Source organism: Coturnix japonica, chromosome 14, assembly GCF_054131305.1.
Source record: "Coturnix japonica strain WE chromosome 14, WE-NBRP24, whole genome shotgun sequence".
Lineage (NCBI taxonomy): Eukaryota > Metazoa > Chordata > Aves > Galliformes > Phasianidae > Coturnix > Coturnix japonica.
Genome location: NC_140676.1, coordinates 2,217,494 through 2,238,194, shown reverse-complemented (window position 1 = coordinate 2,238,194; position 20,701 = coordinate 2,217,494). Strand labels below are relative to the sequence as shown.

General features: G+C 48.4%; 1 protein-coding gene across 3 annotated transcripts in view; it reads right to left on the bottom strand.

Annotated features, from left to right (window-relative positions):
- IGDCC4 (immunoglobulin superfamily DCC subclass member 4) overlaps positions 1 to 20,701 on the bottom strand; it is a 70,674-nt gene that overhangs the window by 21,615 nt on the left and 28,358 nt on the right. For all 3 annotated transcript variants that reach the window (XM_085515214.1, XM_015873267.3, XM_015873268.3), the window contains exons 3-6: positions 19,542 to 19,683; positions 14,826 to 14,959; positions 2,887 to 3,021; positions 360 to 515 (exon numbers count right to left, since the gene is read on the bottom strand). In XM_085515214.1, coding sequence (XP_085371340.1) covers positions 360 to 515; positions 2,887 to 3,021; positions 14,826 to 14,959; positions 19,542 to 19,683 — 567 coding nt within the window. The remainder of the gene's footprint in view (positions 1 to 359; positions 516 to 2,886; positions 3,022 to 14,825; positions 14,960 to 19,541; positions 19,684 to 20,701) is intronic.

Genomic DNA, 20,701 nt, shown 5'->3' with positions numbered 1-20,701 from the left:
AAAAATAAATTCCGTATCAATCATGCGCTGCATTCCCTGATCCTAGGCTGTTCTCCCTCCTGGATTCCACAATACTGAAAGTTAATTTCTGATACAGATTTCCACAGGGAAACCCTGGAGAACAGGAATAAGGCATAAAATGGTTCAGTAAATACAAGGAACTAAACCCCAAATTAAAAAGGTTACATTCCCACTGAGAGCTATCCCAGCACAGGGCCTTCTGACTCTAACCTGGCTCCCTTCCTCCCCAGCAGGGATCACAAACATAACCTCTTGGAGGGCTCCGGATGCCAGACCAGGTAATCCACAGCTACCCAGCAGCATTTCTCTCTGCAGCAGTTACTCTGCTCTCCACTCACCCAGAACCCGGAGCTCAGCTGCGGCTGTAACAAACTGCCTGGTCTGGGGTTTGTTAGCACGGCAAACGTAGACTCCAGAGTGATGGGGCTGGCTGGAAGGAATGAGGAGGTTTGTCCGACCCAGCACAATCACATCTGTAGAAACAGGCTTTCCGTCTGCAGGAAGAAACAAGCACAAATATGGGAGGAAGTTCTAAACAGAGACCCCAAATCCCAGACCCAGCCCAGAGGAATGTTACTGCTGGGCCGCTCCTCATCACATGGCTGAGCATCAATCAGCCCCAGTCAAAACTGCCTCAAGGTTTAGTTTAGCAATAATCAAAAAAGTCTAATTTCAAATCAAAATAGTCTGTAGTGTGAAGAGTGCACCTGGAATGAGATCCTCTAGGAATAGCACATTTGAGGGAATGCTATGCCATGATATACCCTTTGGAAAAACTGCTGGATCTCCTTGCTGATCCCCATGCAGAAATGCACATCTCCCCTCACATGTTAATGCAAATGTCAGAAAATACTGGACTGCGAATGACGTGGGGATCTTCCATCTTCTGGGTCCTGGAAGTGAACCCAAATTTAGGCAAGACAGCTTGTGGAGAAGAAGGAAATGTCTTGAGGATCCAGCCAGGGGCTGGAATTTGGACAAACACAGCATGGTCAAGGAGAGGCACAGCTGGGCAACTGGGAACCCACCACCAGCTCTGGCAGAAGGTACTGGATTGAGAGAGTCAGATAGTTTGTATCTGCAAACATTACTCTCATCCCTCTCCAGCTGCAGATAAATGTGCGCCTCAAGCAGCAAAACCTACATCATTCCTCTGCCCTCACAGACTCAGCTGAACCAGAGCAGCTGTGCCTGCTTAGCACCATCAGCAGGGAACACAGCTGAGATCAGATTCTCTGCCCCCTCCATTTATTTCATGGAGCTTCAGGTGGCCTCACAGTTCAGTGGCTGCATACTCACAGGAGGAGAGAATCAGCACACCCCACTCGCACAGGAACGGTTTGAAAATCCAACTCCAGATGGTAGCAATTAGCTGACCCCACCAGGGCTGGCAAGAGCCAAACTGACAACTTGGAGATACAACCCTGTGTTACCCACATGGCTAATCCTCCAGCAACCCAACCTGTTCCTTACTGCTGTCTTCTCTGCATAACACAGAATTGCTATTACAATTAACCTATCCCTTCCAACCTGAAGAGTCTGTGCTGGAAAGCAGAGGGGAGCAAGCAAACACTTGAAAATAGTGAAGAAGCACTTGAATGCATGCATGGAACTGCTTCATCAGCCAATTCATAGAATCACAGAATCCTTAGAGTCGGAAGGGACCTTTAAAGGTCATCTACTCCAACTCCACTGCAATGAACAGGGACATGAACAGCTAAATCAGGTTGCCCAGGGCTCAATCCCTTCCCTTTTCTTTCCCTCAATTAAAAAAAATAAATCACAGCAATAATTAGCTCTGATAATATCTACTCTGAGCATCAGCAGTATTCAGTATAGCAACAAGTGGTGCAGCATGGGAAAAACGGTTCTTTCTAATTGTGAAGTGCACAGGATGAAACAGAAACATTGCTGCCAGAACACGTAATCCTCGCTGATTTGATTTCCCAAGTTGTGTCCCGTGAGGCTGTTTTTGCTCCTTTTTTGAAGGGAAGAGGAAATATTTGTGTACACTAAAAATCACTGCCTGTGGACAAGTCTGGGCTGAAGACCAACCACAATGAATGGTTACAGGGGAAAGGAGTCTTAAATCATGAGTCGGATCTGTGAAAATGACTGAGAGCCTTTTCTGGGAGAGAATCAATCCCTGAGCTGCAAATGGCCTCGCTCAGAGCCTCTGAAGCGTCGGACGATGTGACACTGCTGAAGTGACACTCGTGACTCGGGCTGTCAGCCCTGGGTAACGTATGCCAGTCTGGCTCATTTGTACACCTCTAATGAGATCTGAGCATCTTCTCAGTCCTCACATTATGCCGGGGAAAACAAAAGCAGAAAAAAACAAAAGCCACTAATTTGAACACAGTAGGATTTTAGAACAAAACCTTCCCAGCAACACTCCCAGCTCACGGCTACTCCAATGATTAACAGCTCTTACCCTGTTTTATAATCCTGCAAGATAATACAAGTTCTTTCTCCAAGGCAATGGCAGATTCCAGAGTCCCCACTAAGTTGAGTCACTGGAGGAGTGGCAGAGACCCGACCCCATCTCATGACCTTTACTACTGCTCAAACTCCTACAATGAGTATGACCAGTTTAGATCCAAAGGCATCCAGACACCAAAACTTCATGTATTTCACAGGTCAAACAGATAGGAGGTGAACTGTGTGCTTTGTAACCTTCTAGATTTAATCAGTAATCTCAGTTATTGTGGACATCCTACACCATGACACTACCTGCGTCATTAGGCAGCAATGTGAAAGACCCTCATCTTGTCCCACTGACCTGTCTGCCTTCTAATAAGTTCTGAAAACGAGTGCCCCGGTTCCTCCTGCTGACAGAGGCTGCATTCCGTCCCTTGCACTCACCCTGCCGTATCCAGGAGACAAACGGGGTGGGATCAGCAGCTGCCATACACTCCATCACCACACTCTCCCCTGCCACCACCGTGGTGTTCTCCGGAGCAGCAATGATGGTGACATCTCCTCCTGCTGGCTGGGAACCTAATGCCAAAAACAAAAAGAAAAGGCTGTTGTTCCCAATGGAGAAGAGTCTAGAGAAGCAAAGAACATCAGACCCAGCCATGCTCCCCTGCTGTCTCACGTGTGTTGTCTCATGCCTAGATGGAAGAGAAAAACAAGTCTTGTTTTCACATGACAGCACTGTTTTTCCTTAGGAAATGAACACAGAGGTGCCCTAAAGATTTATTCGCATCATATCAACACCAATAGAAGTTAGTATCAGGATTTTCACGCAGATCATAAAAAGAGTTTCAGCCCAGAACTTTTATCAAGTCTTCCTAATTTGTTTGTTAATCAGATGGCACTCAGGGACACGGTTTAGCAGGGATGGTACTGATGGGTTGATGGTTAAACTTCATCATCTTCGAGGTCTTTTCCAACCTCTAATTCTAAGACACTGCTACCCTCGAGCACAGCTACTGCTCAGGACACAGCATATCTTCTGCCAAGGCACTTTAACAGTTCAGAAAGAATCTAACATCCTGGCTAAAGGAATTCTGATGCCCAGACGTGTCGTGAACTGAAACAAAGAGGTCAAGACTCAGTGCCCAGGCCTTCACCTCAGGCACAGAGACTGACTCAGTCACTCCGCATCCGGAGGAGAGCACGCTATTTAGCTGATAGGTGCAAAGACAAATGGCCAACACGTAAAGTCAAGCAACATTTACATGAAGATTTATAGGCTGCATTGCACAATTTCTTGAGAAATGGATGGGGATTTTTTGCTTGAAATGAACCTTCTGTGTCTACCACTACTGAGCAGAGGTTAAGGGAAGGTGAAGGAAATGCCTTTGCAGCAGCCAGATTTCTGTTGTCAGATTAAAACAACCGGAGCATGCTTGAGAAGACCAGACTGTTCATGACCTTTGACAGCAGCAAGGTTCTTTTACCAGCTCTCCCAGAAACATTCAGCTCTGAGGGACACTGTACTTGTCCTCAGGAAGGGAGAAATAACTGCAGAGGAGTCATGTAGCATGAGGAGCTCCTGGGCCTGCTCCAGGTGCTCCCAGGATGGAGCAGAGAAAGCTGTGGAGCAGGTCCAACACAGATACAGCAGCTTTTTGCACAGCCTGCAGTTAAGCTCACTTAGGATGCTGCAGGGTTTTAAACAATAAAGTTCAAGCACACCAGGATGGTTAAACCCAAAACGCTCACTGCAGTCCCCAGCCCAGGATGTCCCTACATCTCCAACTGTCAGACATTGAGGGAGATATCAAAGCACCATGCCTTCCTTGCCCTTTTTCTAATGTACTTCCCTTCTGAGGCTGCTGTGACTGCACACCACAGCACCCAACATGTTGTGCTCAGCACATCTCCAGCCTTGCAGCCATCCACTCAGTGCACAAGTCTTACCAGAGAGAGCTGGTATCGCTGTGATTTTCTTTCAGCCCATACAGACGTGAAAGGAACTTCCATCTGTAGTAGGATGAGTATTAAATGCAGCGAGTACAATCGCCAAGGGAGAGCAGGGAGAGCAGGAGCCTGTGCTTGACCAGCAGATGGAAGCAGAGACCAGCTGGGACCATGGCTGGGCACACCGAGCTGCACACCAACCCTGTACAAACACCAGCAAAAAGAGCTGGCTGCACTGATCAGGGCTTTGCTCTGTTGTATTGCACTTGCTATGCACATCACTCATACCTGCAGATGCTTTCAGCCTAACAGCCATCACATCCAGCTGCAGAAGGACAACATGGGGCAGGACAGGGGCAAGAAGGAGTTACTTCAAACTGTGGAGGGTTCAGGGACCTCATCACCACACAGGTCAGAGCCCCGACCTCCTGCAGCACCAGAACTGGGTTTGGTTTGGTTTGAAGAGTTCCCAAGAACAGTACTCAGTTAACCAGGAAAACCTCTGCTCAGCGCCGTCTGACAAACATCAGAGAGCAAAACCAACTGGAGTATTTGTCTCCATTGCCACTGAAATAATTTCAGGTCAAGAGGGAACATTGTTAGAACCAAAGGAAAAGGGAGCTGCAGTTTCAAGACATCTTTCACTGCCTGAACAAAACAGGTCACTGAACACATCTGCACCATGCAGTCTGTTTCCGAGTACTAAAAGCTTCCGCAGTGCTGCTATTTAAAACTTGGGGTTTGAGATTCCCCTCCGAGCCCCCAGCTTTGTCTGGTCTCTCCAAGCAGTAGGGCTGCTCTAGGCAAAAGCTCTGCACAGCCCAAGGCACAAGCCATGAATTCCCAGAAAAGTTCACCATCACCTCTGCCTTCACAGACTTGTCTCTGAATCAATTTAGCTGAATGAGCAGCGCTCTGGGCACTGGGAAATGCTGAGATGAAGGCTCTATTCCTGTACATTTTGCCACCATGTCCCCGCATTTGTGTCTGCACAGGGAGACACAAAGATGCCAACTCAGCATAAGGAACAAGACTTACTGACAACATGCAGAAATACTCCCAAGTGTCTCCTAAGTTTTCCTGTTCACAAGTGACTCAACACAGCCCATTTCTCAGCATTTATGCATTTTTCCACCTTCCCATCACAACTCAGCACACTCTGGCTGAATTCAGGTGCTCCCCTCCTTCACACCATCACTCACACAACACGGAGCGTGGCATCAGGTGCAGTGCAGAAATCAAATGGATGCAGTGAGGGGAGCACATGAGGCTCTGCACAAGCCGCCCAGTATAAGAAACAGTTCTGTAGAGTCTCAAAGAGAAGGGAAAGTGAGCAGGGATGTGAAGGGAGGCACCACGGGGAGCTGCTCAGGAAAGCACAAAATGTTTATTTGAAGTTTGAGCTGGAGTTGTAACATACAGCAGCGATCTGAAACTCACAGAGCCTACAACCCGGCTCTGCCTCCAGTGCATCCATAATTCATCAGCTCTCTTCTCCCACCTCCCTGCTCTTCTTAGTGCAGAGCATCCGCTAAGAATTCAGGCAGAGCAACAGGAGGAAAGTGGTTTCTGTTCAGCCAATTTGCGACAGTTGTTTGCAGTGACAAGAAGATGGTTCTGGCCGGGAAGTAACACGTCTTCTCCTGCTTCCATAAACACCCTGCCTCGGCAAAACTGCTGCAGGTGAAACATGACTTGAGGGGCGACACATTCAGCTCTCAGCTGTCAGCAGTTCAAGACTTGGAGACACCCAACGATCAAGCAACAATCTTCTGCTCAGAGAACTTTCTCACCCTCTCCAGAGGAGGAGCATGAAACCTTATTCACTCCTGCGAGTCTCCTCCGGGAATAGATCCTAGCACTGAGCAGCTGTTCATTAGGGAAAGTCAATGCTGTCACTGCTGTTATTCTGCAGACAATAAAGGAGCAAATTACCCATTGCAAAGCACACACCTTTGAAAATGCAGGCGCACTGTTTGCTGAGCATCACCTAATCCCAGCTCTCAGCTCACAGACCTCCTGGATCATGCAGGGAGAGTGCTGACAGCAGCAACAGAAGAGAAAAACATCCTCCACACCCATCTTCCTTCTCTGTTCACATTGTCCTGGGAAGTTAACTGTGATTTATTTCTATTTCTGTTCTATACCCAGAGCAGGAGGTTACCGGCATGCAAAATATGTAGGCAGGATGCTTGCCAGGCCGTACACTGACACGCTGATGTACCTGATTTAGGGGCAATATCAGTGACATCAGGTCTCAAAGTTGAGCATGCAAGCAAGAATTTCTTCTTGCGCAGCTGCCCTCACCTGAGCTCAGCAATGCACCACTTCACAGCAAGGAGCCAAGAGAGGACCAACCCCAGCGACATCCAGAACAGCCCCAGTACTGCTCCTCACACACCCCGGCTTCCCCAGTGTGTCATGAGCCAAGTGCTTTTCTCCTGCCCAATAACATAAAGCAGCTTGGTAAATGGGGCATGCATTGTCAAATCACCTCACACCCTCAAAACACTTTGTAAACAGTTACGAATTAGGCAGTGCAAAAATGGAATGGGAAACCTGACACAGAAGAATTTCTCTCTGCCTTTTGAACAGGGATGGAATCTGTCTTCCTCCTCAGCAAGTCAGTGCTGCCGCACACATCTCCTGCCACCTTTAAACATCATACAAAGAAACACATATAAATGATTAAAACACAGAAATCCAATCACTTTTACAGCTATTAAGAGACCTCTACACGCAGCCCTCGTGTCTCCAGCTATCACAAAATCCCCAGCCAAGTCAGCTAACAGCTCCCGAACACACAGTGCAGCCCACCTTCCACAAAACCTGCTGCCCTTACGTATGCATAAGTGAAGTGCAGAGTTTAATTACAAGATTACACTTATTTGACTTAATGTATATACTAACGAGTTTGGGCAGGGAGTGTCCATTTACTCTATTGACACAGTCCTCAGACACCAGACCAGCACATGCCATGGCTTCCACAGAGCTGAGTACAGCAGCAGGAGCTGCTCAAGGAACTGCTTTGTGCTTGGCTTGTGAGAAACAGCTTCAGAAAGGCTTTTCCCAGCTCCTGGTGCCCTGTGTGGAGCCTGGGGGCACACGGTGACAGCCCAGACAGCAGAGGGGCCAACAGGCACTCCACTTTCATTGCCCTCAACTTAATACAACTGAGAGATTTCAGCCCAGAAATTGCTTGTAACCAGATGCTCAGGAGAGGATGAGCAGTGGAAGGTTTCCAGGATCTGCCCAGCACTTTTAGGGGGCTCTCCCCCACCCAAACCACGGAGCATTCAGAGTACAGGACTTCATGCATCCAGCAGACGTTCAGCTCTGCTGCAAAGCAGCCGGAGCGTGCTTTGCCCACCACTCCTCCTCCTGTAAAGCTGTCAACATTGGCTCTCTGTTTGCGTACACGCAGTTGGAACTGCTCTTCATTACGCCAAGAGGGACTGGAGCCAGCCAGACTGCACGAGGAATTCCAGCTCGCTTCCCCAGCTTGGAAGCGCCCACGTTTCGCTGCTCCGAGCAGGAGCCAGGCAAAATAAACAGGAGCTGAGAGCCCCACGGCATGGAGCGGCTGCTGCCGACCAGCACTGGGGTTCTGCTTTCCTGCTGGAGGCCCCAGTTAGCTGAGGGGCTGGGGCCATGCGTCTGCATTCGCAGAAGCATGAAGATATGCTGCATAGAGCTTTGAGAGTCAGAAGGCAACGGCCACAAGTGTTCAAGTGTCACTGATTAGCATTGCAGATAAAAACTATCATTTAATAAGCTTTTCACCAGGCCTGGCACCTTTTCATAGATCTTCATGCAAAACTCCTTGTCAGAAAGTCCCTCAGTACACAGCAGGATTTAACCCCTAGGTCAGACAGAAGAAAGGAAAACAGCAGTGGTGCCTCGGGGTACCTGAAGCCCTTTGCAGAAGGCAGAGCAGTCCCCAACCCAGCTCCCAGCCCTAACCCACCCCACAACCCAGACAGCTTAACCCAAACAGCCCTGGGGCCCCAAGCTTGCCAGCCTCTGGGATTCAGCGGGAACATTCCCACATTTCTTTAACCATCATAACTGATTATACCAGCTCTGTGTGTAATTAAAGTGTGACAGAGGGGCTTCAGAGCAGAGCACAGGACACAAAGGCTGTCCTGTAGCTGCTTTCACCACCTAACAGAGATGCTCACAAGTATGGTTAGTTAGCTGACGACTGCTCCACGCTAGTAAAGCAGCCTGTCTCCATATTTTGGCTCTGCCTTCAGGCTAGTGTGCAGGCAAAAAACTTGCTTGTCTGCACCTGCCTGGCCAGAGCTGCAGGCAACATCACTGCTGGGTGTGAGGGGTCACCCCTGCACTGAGCACAGGGCAGACCTGTCACACACCCTGACACCAAGCAGCCCTTTCCCAGGGGGATTCTCCAGGACAACATATCCAATTTCCAGGATGCTGCAGGAAAAACTTCCCAGAAAAACAAACTGTAAGGTAGGCAAAGATATTCTGCTACCTTTCCTGCAGAAAAGAGATAGAGACACGGTCACACAGAAGGCCTTTCTGGCTCATTCACACATTCACGAGCCCTGAAACGCCTCCTTTCTCAGTCAGCCCAGCTTGTGTCAGCGCCCGGAGCCATTTCACTCCGCTAACTTCCTGCCTGTGCTCAGGGACTGACATTTCACAGGGACTGACACCTATTTCATCAGATCTATTTGCAATTCAGATCTACTTGCAACATTGGATCTATCTGCAATTCATGTAATCTGTAACTCTAGCGACAGCAGAGAGGGAACAGGCTGGAGGCCCCGGGCTGTGCAGAAGGACACAGCCTGCTTTCTTTGTCACCAAGGCTCGTGCTTTGTCCCACTCCTGCTGCCAGCCATGGGCACTCATGTTACCATCGTGCATGGCTTTGAAAAGAGAAATTACCTCGTGGTGCGGTCTCCTGATGCCAGGTACGCAGAAGGCTTCCTACAAGCTATGCTTCCAACACAAAACACACAACACACTGGGATCCTACAATAACACAGTCTGGCAGCAAACGATGACTGCCAACTTGGAAGGAAGAGCTAAAAGCAGATGGATGCATCTGCATTAACTCAGGACAATGCAAATCTGTTTTTCTAGGAAAAGTCTGGAAGGAAAGCTGGCTTTCTACGGTGAAAGATCATTAGTGAGATCCATGTTTTGTGTCAAACGGCTTCAGTTGGACACTTGCTGGAGTGCTGCAGCAATTCCCAATCTGTGTCAGGCAGTGCCTGAAGATACAGTGCTCAGTAACACCACCTGCTCCGATCCCACTGTTCTCTTCTGCTTTTCACTCTCATCCACAGGTCATGCAGCATTGCTCCTCAGCTGCACTGGACACAGAGTTGGGCAAGAGCATCTCTTGCTGATGGGACTTAGGACAGGGCCTTAGGTTTGCCCCACACCTAAAGAAATGGGAACACAAGCTTTGCTGCATCTCTGGGCACTCACAGCATTCTCACTCAAGCTGTTAGGATACCATAAGCGCTGCAGGGCATCACTAACGGCCAAGGCTCTGCAGTAACACAGGCAATTAATAATTAACAAGTGCCATCAGGAACCCAACCACATCCACCTTGCTGTCCCGAAGCCCTTTGCAAGCTGCTGACCTAATTATTATCTCTATTCTTAGCTGCCTCCCAGGCTCAGCAGGCAGGTACAGCTGTTTCACACACCCCGGGAGAGGCCAGGTGCAGTCCTGCAGTGCCACTGTGATGTGCCACAGGGATCCACCAGCACAAAAAGACTCCCAGAGGAGAGCTGGCTGCAGCCTGCAGCTCAAACACTGCTTCAGCCAGAGCCTTACCAAACACCAGCTCTTATTTCAAAAAGCCTCAGAAGTGCAGTACATGTGGATTATTAAGAGCTGCAGGTGGAGAACAAGGACGACTGCAAACCACTCCCAAATCCAGCCAGCTGCGATCTCTGGAGGCAGAGCTGCCTATAACACAACCCCAAAAACTGTGTGGGGGGGAGACCAGTTTGCCCCCAGGACCTGGAAACAGCTCACCTATTCCCCGCCTCACATCTCCTGTTGTGCTCGATTATCCTTGACACCTCTGTTGCCACTCACTTTGGTGCCAACCCTGGGTTTAGCTGTTCTGCTTAATAGGAGGTGAGGGCTCTGAGTTTTCTATCAAACCCTCTGTCACCGCGGGCTGCTGGAGCTGTCAGGAGCACAGCGTATCATAGCCCTGCAGAACTTCACAGACAGCTGATCTGAAATTCCCCCTCGGGCTCCCGGGAACAGGCTGCTGATGCTCGAGCTACAGGAAGTTCTCCCTTGGAGATCTTCATGGTGTGATGTGTGCTGGCCCCAAACTGACCCCAGCCAAGGAAAGAGCTGGGTGTTTGGGTGGGTGTCTGCTAAGTGTCTGCACCAGCTCTTCACAAGTTTCACCAAAAATCTGTGGTCTCTCAGTCCTGCTCCATGTCTGCTTGAAGTCTTCGGCATTGCGAGGCTCAGTAAAAGGGAGGCAGAATGAAAGCCTGCAGTTCATCTTAGGCAGAAGGTCACTTTGAGTTTATGGATTCATTTATTAAGCTAGAAGTGCTGTACATCTCCTCCTTCATCTTGCCATCCTCTGAATTCGCACTTACTACTATGGTTGGCTTAGCATCTTCTACCGCAAAGGAAGAATCAAGGGCGTTTTTCACAATCCAGCAGATCCAATATGTGAACATCTTCAGCTACCTGCAGAAACCTGGGCTGGGAAATGTGTGCAAACATAGTCCTCATGGGTGAGAATTTGGGATGCCAAGTGCAGAGCAATTCCCTGCTTAAGAGCCAGAGGTAGAAAAAACCAGGATGCTACATGAGAACAGAGGCAGAGGACAGTGCTCAATAGAAGAGACAAGGAACCAATAGAAGAGACAAGGAACACGGACACAGCAGTTGCAGGTCAGAGCTGGGATCCCCCCCATCTTCAGAGAAGATTCTCATCACTTGTTGGTTGAATCAACCACTCACAGCAAAGCGTTTGGTCTCCCCACACCCCCCTCACCCCGTGTTGCACGGCACCCGCATCCCAAGCTGCGAGGGGAGCAGAGCATGTCGGCAGGGCTCAGGCTGAGAGCCAACCCAGCATCCCGCTTGTCATTCACACATGCAGGGACTGAAAACCCACTTGTGGTAACAGCACGTCTGTTTCTCCGAGGTGGTGGCCAACTGCGAGTGCTGCTCACTTCATCACCACCTTCCCAGTGAGCCCCAAAGCTGGCCCCATCCTCTAGCTGTGTTCTACAGCCTCGGGGGCAGAAGCCACCCAGGTCCCAGCACCCAGAGCCTGGCTCTCCCTTAACACCCACAAATAAGCCACCGCAATAGGAACACCAAAAGAACACAAAATGCAAAGGTGTTTCACAGCTGCCTCCGAGCTCAGTCCCTGTTATCGTATTTCATACAAATACTTGACTGAAAAATACATTTCCTGGGACACCGCTGCAGCAAGCTGCTACAACTGTCAGCGTAAATGATGTTCTGCCAACGGCAATCTTGTGGTGTCATCTCTAATAACATAGTACTAAATCCCAGCTCAGGGAGGACGTGCTCATCTGTTGGAAGGCTCCTTGGGGGCCTGCGCACTGCAGCCCCCAGCCCTGCTGCATCTACACTGCAGATCTGTACTCCCCATTCCTGTGTTTATCCAAGTGCAGCCATAGGATCACGTGAGACATGGCTGTGAGACCACTGTGGCAACACTGCTGCACTGATGTCTTGTTGCCTGGGCATTTTGATTGTAGCCAGCCTGGTCTGGGACAAAGATTTTCACCCAAGTAAAATCCCTTTGGAGTTATGGGGTAAAGATAGTTTTGTTTCAAGCTCCTGTACTCTTCTCAGCCCATAGCTTTGTTATGATGTGAAGCTGTGAGGATATTTACCTTTCTGCAGGCATGCAGGCCACACTACAATAGATGTGGGGTCAAGAAACAGCACAAGGAGCCAGCACTGTGATTGGCACAGCAGGGAGAAGCGGAGCAACTGGCAAAGCAACCTGCTGAGACCACACATCATGATGATCAAACCTTTCTGCTACCCTTCCTTGAGACAGGAGCACCTGAGGGGAGGAGGGATGGCACTGCCAGATGTGCTTGGTGCTTCATCTGCTGGGAGCAGTGGTGATCCAAAGGGAAAATCCAAGTTATCCCTCTGCTCCTATTCCTACAGCAGGCTCCGTTTCAGGGCTGAATGGCAGAGTCCTGCTCTCCGGCTGCTCACAACACCAACTCCCCAGGGAACGTCTGGAAATTTACACCATGAAGTCTGCACAGCCCAAACATCTGCAGGGCTCGCAGCCCACCATGCTCTGCTCTGCCTCTGCATGGCCACAGACACACAGTGCAGCCTTCAGCATGTGTTGGGGAAGGCACACGATCAAGGGAAATCACACTTTGGGGAGGGTTTAGTGGGGTTTTAGTGTGATAGAAAGGGGTTGTGCTAATTGCTGTCTCTCCTGTGAAAAGGCCTTCAACAAAGGAGACGGAACAACTCCCATCCATCACTCAGCAACGGGGATGGGGACGGACAGAAAGAACAACTGGGCAGAAGATCTATAGGGAAACAGATTCTTCTGCTACATACAGCCGGCTCAGCCCCGCAATGCCTGGCAGAAGTAGAGGCATGAGAAGGAGTTCCCAGGCCTGAAGCCTGCCAGCCCAGTGCTTTACAAGCAGCACAGCCCTGAAGCCCACCTGGAGCACTCACACCCAGTCATCACCGCACGACACTGTTTCATTGTTCCTGCCAGCACACATGGAATAGTTTGGCCTCTGAAATGCCTCAACAAGGAACTCAAGCAACACTAAATAGCTGTACCTTGAGCTTTTCTTATTTTCTTTTCATTCTCTCACATCCCTTCTCCAGTCTCTTCCAACCAAAGGATTTCTGCCTTACAGTTCACTCCAACTACTACCAGCTACTCCTGAACAGGGAGCAAACAACTCCTCAAGCTACGTCAGGCATCCAAAAATGTGCCTCTGATGGGGACATGCTGAAACTCAAAAGGATCAATACCACGCCAGTTATTGCTGCAGGAACGCATGGCCTGCACAGGTCACTACAGTTTCCCATCTGTCTCGGAGATACTTTTCCCCAATTATAAAAATCCCCGGAGATTTAACAGGCATGTTTTTCATCACTATCAGCTCAATCTGGTGAAAAACTCAACCTCGCATATTTGTTTTTGCAGCCAGCGGGTGGTGCAGTGCTGCAGAAGCGAGATTTGGGCGAGAACTCCAGGCAGAAATCTGCTCGGCCGGCTGCTGCTCCAGAAGGAACGTTTCCCATTTAACCTCTTCCCTTGCCTCCATTTGCAAAGCAGATTAAACATTGCACAGTACAAGATGCAATTATGCTGAACAAGTTATGATGCCAAGGACAGCATATTCACCTTTGTAGCTTGATCAATATTACTTATCAATATCAAAACAGACCCAACGGCAGAGCAGTCTCTGGAATGTGGAACTGCCCATAGCAAGCGCCCTCCTTGCCTCTGAGCTTCATTAAACACACAGAGGATCTGGCAGGGGCTGACAATTAGATACAGAGCATTCAGCTGCTCATGAATTCTCTGCAGATTCCACACAGATTACCTCCATGACACAATCCATTGATCAGAGGTGTATTCTCAGGCTCCACAGTTAATTACACTCCCTGCTGATGGATGAACAGCAAAGCCATCTCTGTGAAAATACACTGGTAGCAGAATACCAAGCAAAAAAAAATCTCTAAACAAAGACAAAAGAAGCTGGGAAGCATTTCAGAGCTTTTCAAGGTGAAATCTGGCAAATAAACACACAGGGTTCAGAGCGAGCAGCAGATCAACGTGGCAGAGGGACACCATCCTGAGAGCAGGGACAGCTCAGCCAGACCTCGTCATCTCATCCACTTGCAGAATGGGGATTATACAACACTGGGAAGGATGATGGATCTGGAGACCCCCTGCATGAAGGCTCTCAGCTCTCTTCCCCTGCCCAGACTTGCCCACCACGCTCTTGGTTTACAGAGAAAAATGCTCACAGAGGCTGAGGCCCAGACAGGGAGGCGAAGGACAGCTCACGTGCAAAGCCCTGCTCAGTCTGCGTCACTTGTGGAAATCCCAGATGAGGGTGTTCCCAAATGGCACAGATATCTCTGGAGCCTCCCCACAGCTTGGCCGTGAACCAGCCACATGGACACAGTGCTAGTAGGGTGTCAGTGTGTTGCTCCTCAGGAGATAGACACAGCCCTGCTAATTATTCCATCTCCTGACCGCTTCTTTTGCTAGATTGTGCATCTTCCTTTATACATGTCATCTTCGTCTAGTCTTCCACCTTGCCATCATGTACAACTTCCCAGCATGCACACAGAATCATCACAGAATGACCTGGGTTGGAGGGGACCTTAAAGATCACATGTCCTATCCCCACCAGCTCCTTACCTTTCAGGACACTAAGAACTGCAGTGTTGCTGTAGCGCTTCCGAGCAGCATTGCTGGCCACACATTGGTACACCCCAGCATCACTCTCCTGCACGTCAACAATCTGGAGGACACCATTTGGAAGAGTTATAAACCTGAGTGAACAAAAGGAAGAGCATTAGACAGGATACGCCTTGCCTGAGTTGTTCATCAGCTCAAAGCCCTTTTATCTCTGCCTTTTCTCCTTCAGAGGTATCACTTGCAGGTCCCGGTAACCACAGCAGAGTGGGACTGAGGCATCGCAGTGGCTCAAAGAACGGGTGGTTCTTAAAAGGCAGCAGCTTCAGACCCATTCATGGTGCTGGGGCCTTCACAACCCAGCATCAGCTTCTGGCAGACCAGGGCTTTGCTGACATAAACCAAATGCACAGCAGAAAACAATGTACACACACATTCCTGCCTACAGACTTGTAGACGTCTAAGTGCACAAGTGCCTTTGCACACAGTCTGCTGTGAGCAGCCTCACCACTTACTGTTCACAAAAGGTTGGGAGCCAGAGGAAAGAAACACTGCACAGAATCTTCTTCCTGCTGCACCTCATGTACACAAACAGACCCAACTGACAGACGGACGCACCTTCACAGGCCAAAGCAGCCAGGACAATGTTTCTGCAGGGAGCAGCTGCCTGAAACTGTGCCATTCCTGGGTTGTGCTGATTACTTTTGTTCTCACAAGAGCTCCTGGCTTTCACGAGCTGGCAAACTTACACCCAGGCATTCAGCATCCCTTATTTGCCCATGGGGAGCTACTGGGGAACACCTCCAAGGAGCGCAGTGGCTACATGGCTCACAACATGAACACAATCCTTGCTGCATTATACTGAACAAAGCAGATGATTAGCAATTAGCATAAAACTAGGAGCTGGTTGTCAGCATCTCCATTTTCTGCCTGGATTCCTAGATGGCAGCCTCTTTATTCTTGAATACAAGGCGCAAAGCCTACGTGATCCTTTTTAATTATATATGAGATCCATTTTTAATTGCAAACCTCTATAAACAGAGCTGCCGAGCTTTGACAGGCAGCTCTAGGTTATCAGTCTTCATTATGAAGAGGACACATTCAAAGGCAATTGCTAAGGGGAAAGACAGCAGCTATTCCACAGCAACAGCACAAAGACAAGTTACAGCCATGAATGCCAGCCTTTCTGATATTAGTAAATGTGGTTCTCCAGGTGCTGAGCCCAGCTGGAAGGCCAGGAGCATGAAATCAAAAGGACCTTAGGAGATGATCCACCCTAAGTTTGAGTCACCAAGAGCAGCTCACCCAATCCTGCAGGGCCTTAAACCTCCAGCAATGGAAATGCTATCCCTGCCCTTAGCAGAGATGTTCCAGAGATGAATATCCCCATGCAAGTCTAGTACCCAGCCTGGACCTCAACTGCCACCGTCTGAGCTCTTCACTTCTTCGTCTTCTGCACAACAGACACAGAAGACCTAACAGAGCTCCTCCCATGACCACCCTGTCACTACGTGCACCATCCTGCAGCCTGATTTAAGAATACAGCCTCACTGAAGCTTCCCATATAAGCAAGGGCAACTGCCCCAGATCACTGCCTGCGCTGTTTCCAAGATACTTTTCTCAGGATCAGGCTCCACAGTCCCTAGGAGGAGTCATGGTACCCTGAAAACCCTTATAAGGATGCCTCATTAAGACACAAAAGGAAGAAGACAAATATTTGCATCCTCTCAGCACTGGAGGGAAAGCTTCCCACTGTGATAGTATTTATTTTTGTCGTGCATCTGCTCTTTGAGTCCATAATTAATATCGACATATTTCAAGCACTACGCAAAGCAATTCACAGCCACATGAAAGAGACTCCAATTCTGTATCACAGAATCAAGGAGCCTGGGAGGACCTCTGGAAAACCATCAGCCTTCACACCTACAGCCTTCTTCATCTGCACTAAGGCTCAGCTAGGCCAGGCTGCTCCAGTCCCTCTGTATGGCAGCCCTACAAGTTATCAGCCACTTCTGCCTGGTTTCTATCACCTGGAACTTGCTGATGGTTGGCTCTGTCCCACCATCCAGGTAATTAATGAAAATGTGGAACATAAAATGTCCAGAAGTGCCTTCAAGCTATTCTACGAGTCGATAAAGCTTCTTCAAGCTCTTTGTGATCCCACAGCTGTACTGTGCACATAGCAGAGAATATTCTAGCATTAACAGCCCGCTTCCCTTTCTTCCCTTCTCCCCACTACGCTGCTGCCAAATACTGACTGCAGATCACGCGATCTGAGGTACACGTTTACATTCATGTCCCTAAAGATCTCCATTTTTTAGCAAGTATTCATTTTGGCTTTACAGAAAACAATCAGCAATTTGGATGCCGGTGTGAAACTCAACCAGACGTACAACAGAGACGAGACGATGCCAAAGGCTGCAGCTACATCCCAAAGCAACTGCAGCCCAGCAAAATCCTGCAAGCCACCCCTCAGCAGCTGCTGCAGATAAAAGACTTTTCTTTTTTTAAACGTATTTCAGAGCCAGGATTACAAAATAATTCTGCCTTACTCCTGTGCAGAAACTGGATTCTGTCCTGAACTTCAGCAGGCTGGGAAAGGTGTTGTGAAAACAGCCCTAAACAACCCAAAAAAGCAAGGAAGTGCTCTAAGCTTTTTTTAAGCTCAGCCTTCAGCACATTCAGGTGCCACCATGTTGCATGCAAGACTGACATGAGGGGAAAACAAAAAGAAAGGTTAAAAAAGAGAAAAAAGCTATGATGAGTTTTATCAGTTTACTGTGATTGTTCTGTCATAAAAGAAACCGTGAGCACCGGTGTAAGAGCATTATCTGAAAGGCTGAATCTACAGCCCCAGAGCTGCTGTGTACGTACATCTGATGGCGCTGATTCAGAATACAGAGCCATCTCCCTGATGCCTGCATACCCAAAGGGCTGCACTTGCATGGGCTCACCAGAGGTGTGCACAGGAGGGAGTCCCCAGGCCTGGTCCTTCAGCACGGTGGGGTGAGGATAACAAGGATAACAGAGGTCTGGTCGGCAGCCAGCATTTCCTGGAATTCACTTAATTCCTTCAGAAGCCGGTTATATTAAATCCAGCAACAACAACGAGACAACAAGAAAGCAAATCCTTCTCAAAAAGCGTATTAGCTAAAACATGATTTAAAAAGCAAGATCTGCAGCCAGAGATTACGCTCTGGTTTTTACAAGGAAAACAATTTTCAGGCTGCCTGTGTTGAAAGCAATCTCCGAGCAAGTAATTTCACAACATCCATCCAGCTGTCTCATTAAAAAGCCATTGCCCTATCTACGGCACACTTCCCTCTGCCATCCCTTCTTTTGTTTTGCTTTGCTTTTTTATTAATGAATTTTCATCTCCTTACAAAGCGATAGCTTTGTATGAACCCTAGAACCCTCAGATGCTGCTCTTCAGACTCAAGGATGTAACAGAAACCATTTGTTGTTAAAATATTATTCCTAGATCTTACATCCCCGTCTCCTTCCCATCCTCTCTCCCACTCCTGGCTTAACCTTCTTGGGAAAACAGCTCCATCTCCAGAACAGAAATGAGTTTTTAGAAACTAAAGGACAACGCGGTCACTGATCCCACACAGAGCTGATGTCTACAGTTCACCTATTATCCAGCCTATGATTTATTCCCTTCCCTTGCCTGTAACTGACTCTGATTATTAAAAGCAACTTTTGTGCTGCAGGACTCTTTTACCTTTTCCCTTCAAAACAAAATTTGGGGTCTTTTACTAGATGACCCTCATACATAGGAGCAGAACAAATGGAAAGATTCCCCATGTTACTGAGCACACACAGAGCTCCAGAGGAATCACCACCACCGAGATGAATCTGGGAGGGAGAACAGTGAAGAAAATGACTGGCTCTAAAATCACTACTGAAACTAAAGCAAAATGACATCAGTGTTCTGTCAAGTACATCCAGCCCCTCGCACCAGACCCCACAGCCAGCTGGGGAAACATTCCTCAAGCAGGATCCAATGCCCCTAAAGGTTTCCACCTACTGAGCTTTGCACAAGACTGCCCCCCAGGCTGCCCCTACTGCAGTGCTCTGCTCTACACACACATGGGCTTTTACAGGGTGCACAATCTGTGCTGTAAGAACTGGGATGATCTCGAGTTTCTCCATTCACATTCAGGCTCTTTAGTACGTGTGTCTACTTCCCTTGAACTCTCTGGATGAGGAGTAAGTGGTTGATAAAAATCATGCTGAAATTGTGCATCCTTGCGTGCAGACCTTCCAGACCACCAGAGAATTGAGCTGCAGGTCTCATTTAATTACTTCGCTCATTAGCCAATTTCTACCCAATTTCATTTCAACAAAACTATTAGAGACTGAGCACTTGGTCCGTCTGGCAAAAGCTCCAGAAGAAGAAATAAGTAACAAAAAAAAGGGAATGGTTTTGCTCTTATTGCCACTTTGGGCTGTTTGGTCGGGTTTTTTTTCCAGTTAGTCGGGTGATGTTTGGGGGAAGCCTTACTTTGTTTTTGTGCTTTATCAGCTCATTTGCATGAATCCTTCCAGCAAGTGCTGCTCTTACAGCACTTAGTTTTCAGCTTGAAAACTGATTCATACCATTTCTCTCCTCATTCTACCTTCTTTATGTAAGACTTTCACATCCTAAATGGTCAGGTTTGGGATTTTTTTTTTTCTTTTTTCTTCAAACAAATGGGACAACAATCAGGGCATCACCTGGGTTCTTCTGGAACAGCCACGTGATCCTTCTCCCACGTGATGACAGGGGAAGGCAAGCCATCGATCCGGCACTCAAACCGAGCCATGCCATTTTCTTCCACTGTCTGTGACTCCGGCTGTTGGAAGAAGCGGGCCAAGGCTGGGAAAAGAAGAAAGGAAGGCAAGTTAGGAACTCCAGGTCCTGCTGAGAAATGCAAACCTGCTATGGAGCACAAGTTAAGGGAAGGCTGTATGCTATAAGTGAACCCTGAACTGCAATTCCTCCCTTTCTCATCCCATACGAGCCCCCAGCAGTCCAAGAACAGTAACTGAAACATTTCAATCTGCAAATTTGCTTCTCACCTCATTTTAACCTTGAAGGAAACAGTGTCAGAGAAGACAAGACAACTAGCTGGTCTTGCCAGTTGCTCTTCTATATCACTTCCTTGGTCTGTGCGTTTACTCCATTGAGGAACAACACACAGAATGAGAAACAGAAGAGAGGGAAGCACAGGTTCCCCCTTAGCTTATTACAGCACATGTATAGCCCAGATCAAGAATGGGCAAGAGGAAGAACAAAGCCAGATGTCAACCTTCTTGACCAAAACTCCAGCCACAGCTTGGCAACATACTCGCCCATACTTTATTGTGGTGTTAGCCTGAGGAAGCACGTTATCAAATATACTCTGCAGAGCACCTGAACGCAGAGTAATTTCCAAGAACTGCACAATCTTTTAAGCTCACGTTAATATATTTTGCTGAACCCAAGAGTTTAGAAGAAAATCCATCAAATGCAAGTGCACTTTCAGGTTGGCACCATTGAAACAACCTCCTCCTTGTACGCATAGTGCTTTTTGCTGTTGTACTCTTTTTATCCTATGAGCGTAAACGAGAGCACTTTGTCAGTCTCCAAAGGCTCAACATGCCTGGAAATGGCACAAAGGGATGCAGGGACCCCTCTAAAAAGATGAAATCTGTCAGCATCTCTGTTTCCTTTGCTTCAAGTTTACCTGAGTGCCTTAAGGTCACTCAGTAAAAATGATGGACTGCAGCTGAGGAAGTAGAGGAGCACTACAGTGCCCAGCCCCCAGCAACGTGCCAAAGCACCACACTGCGCCTTTGGGAGTGGATCTCACCACTCCCTTCCCACTCACATGCTCAGCCCAGCTGGAGCCAAG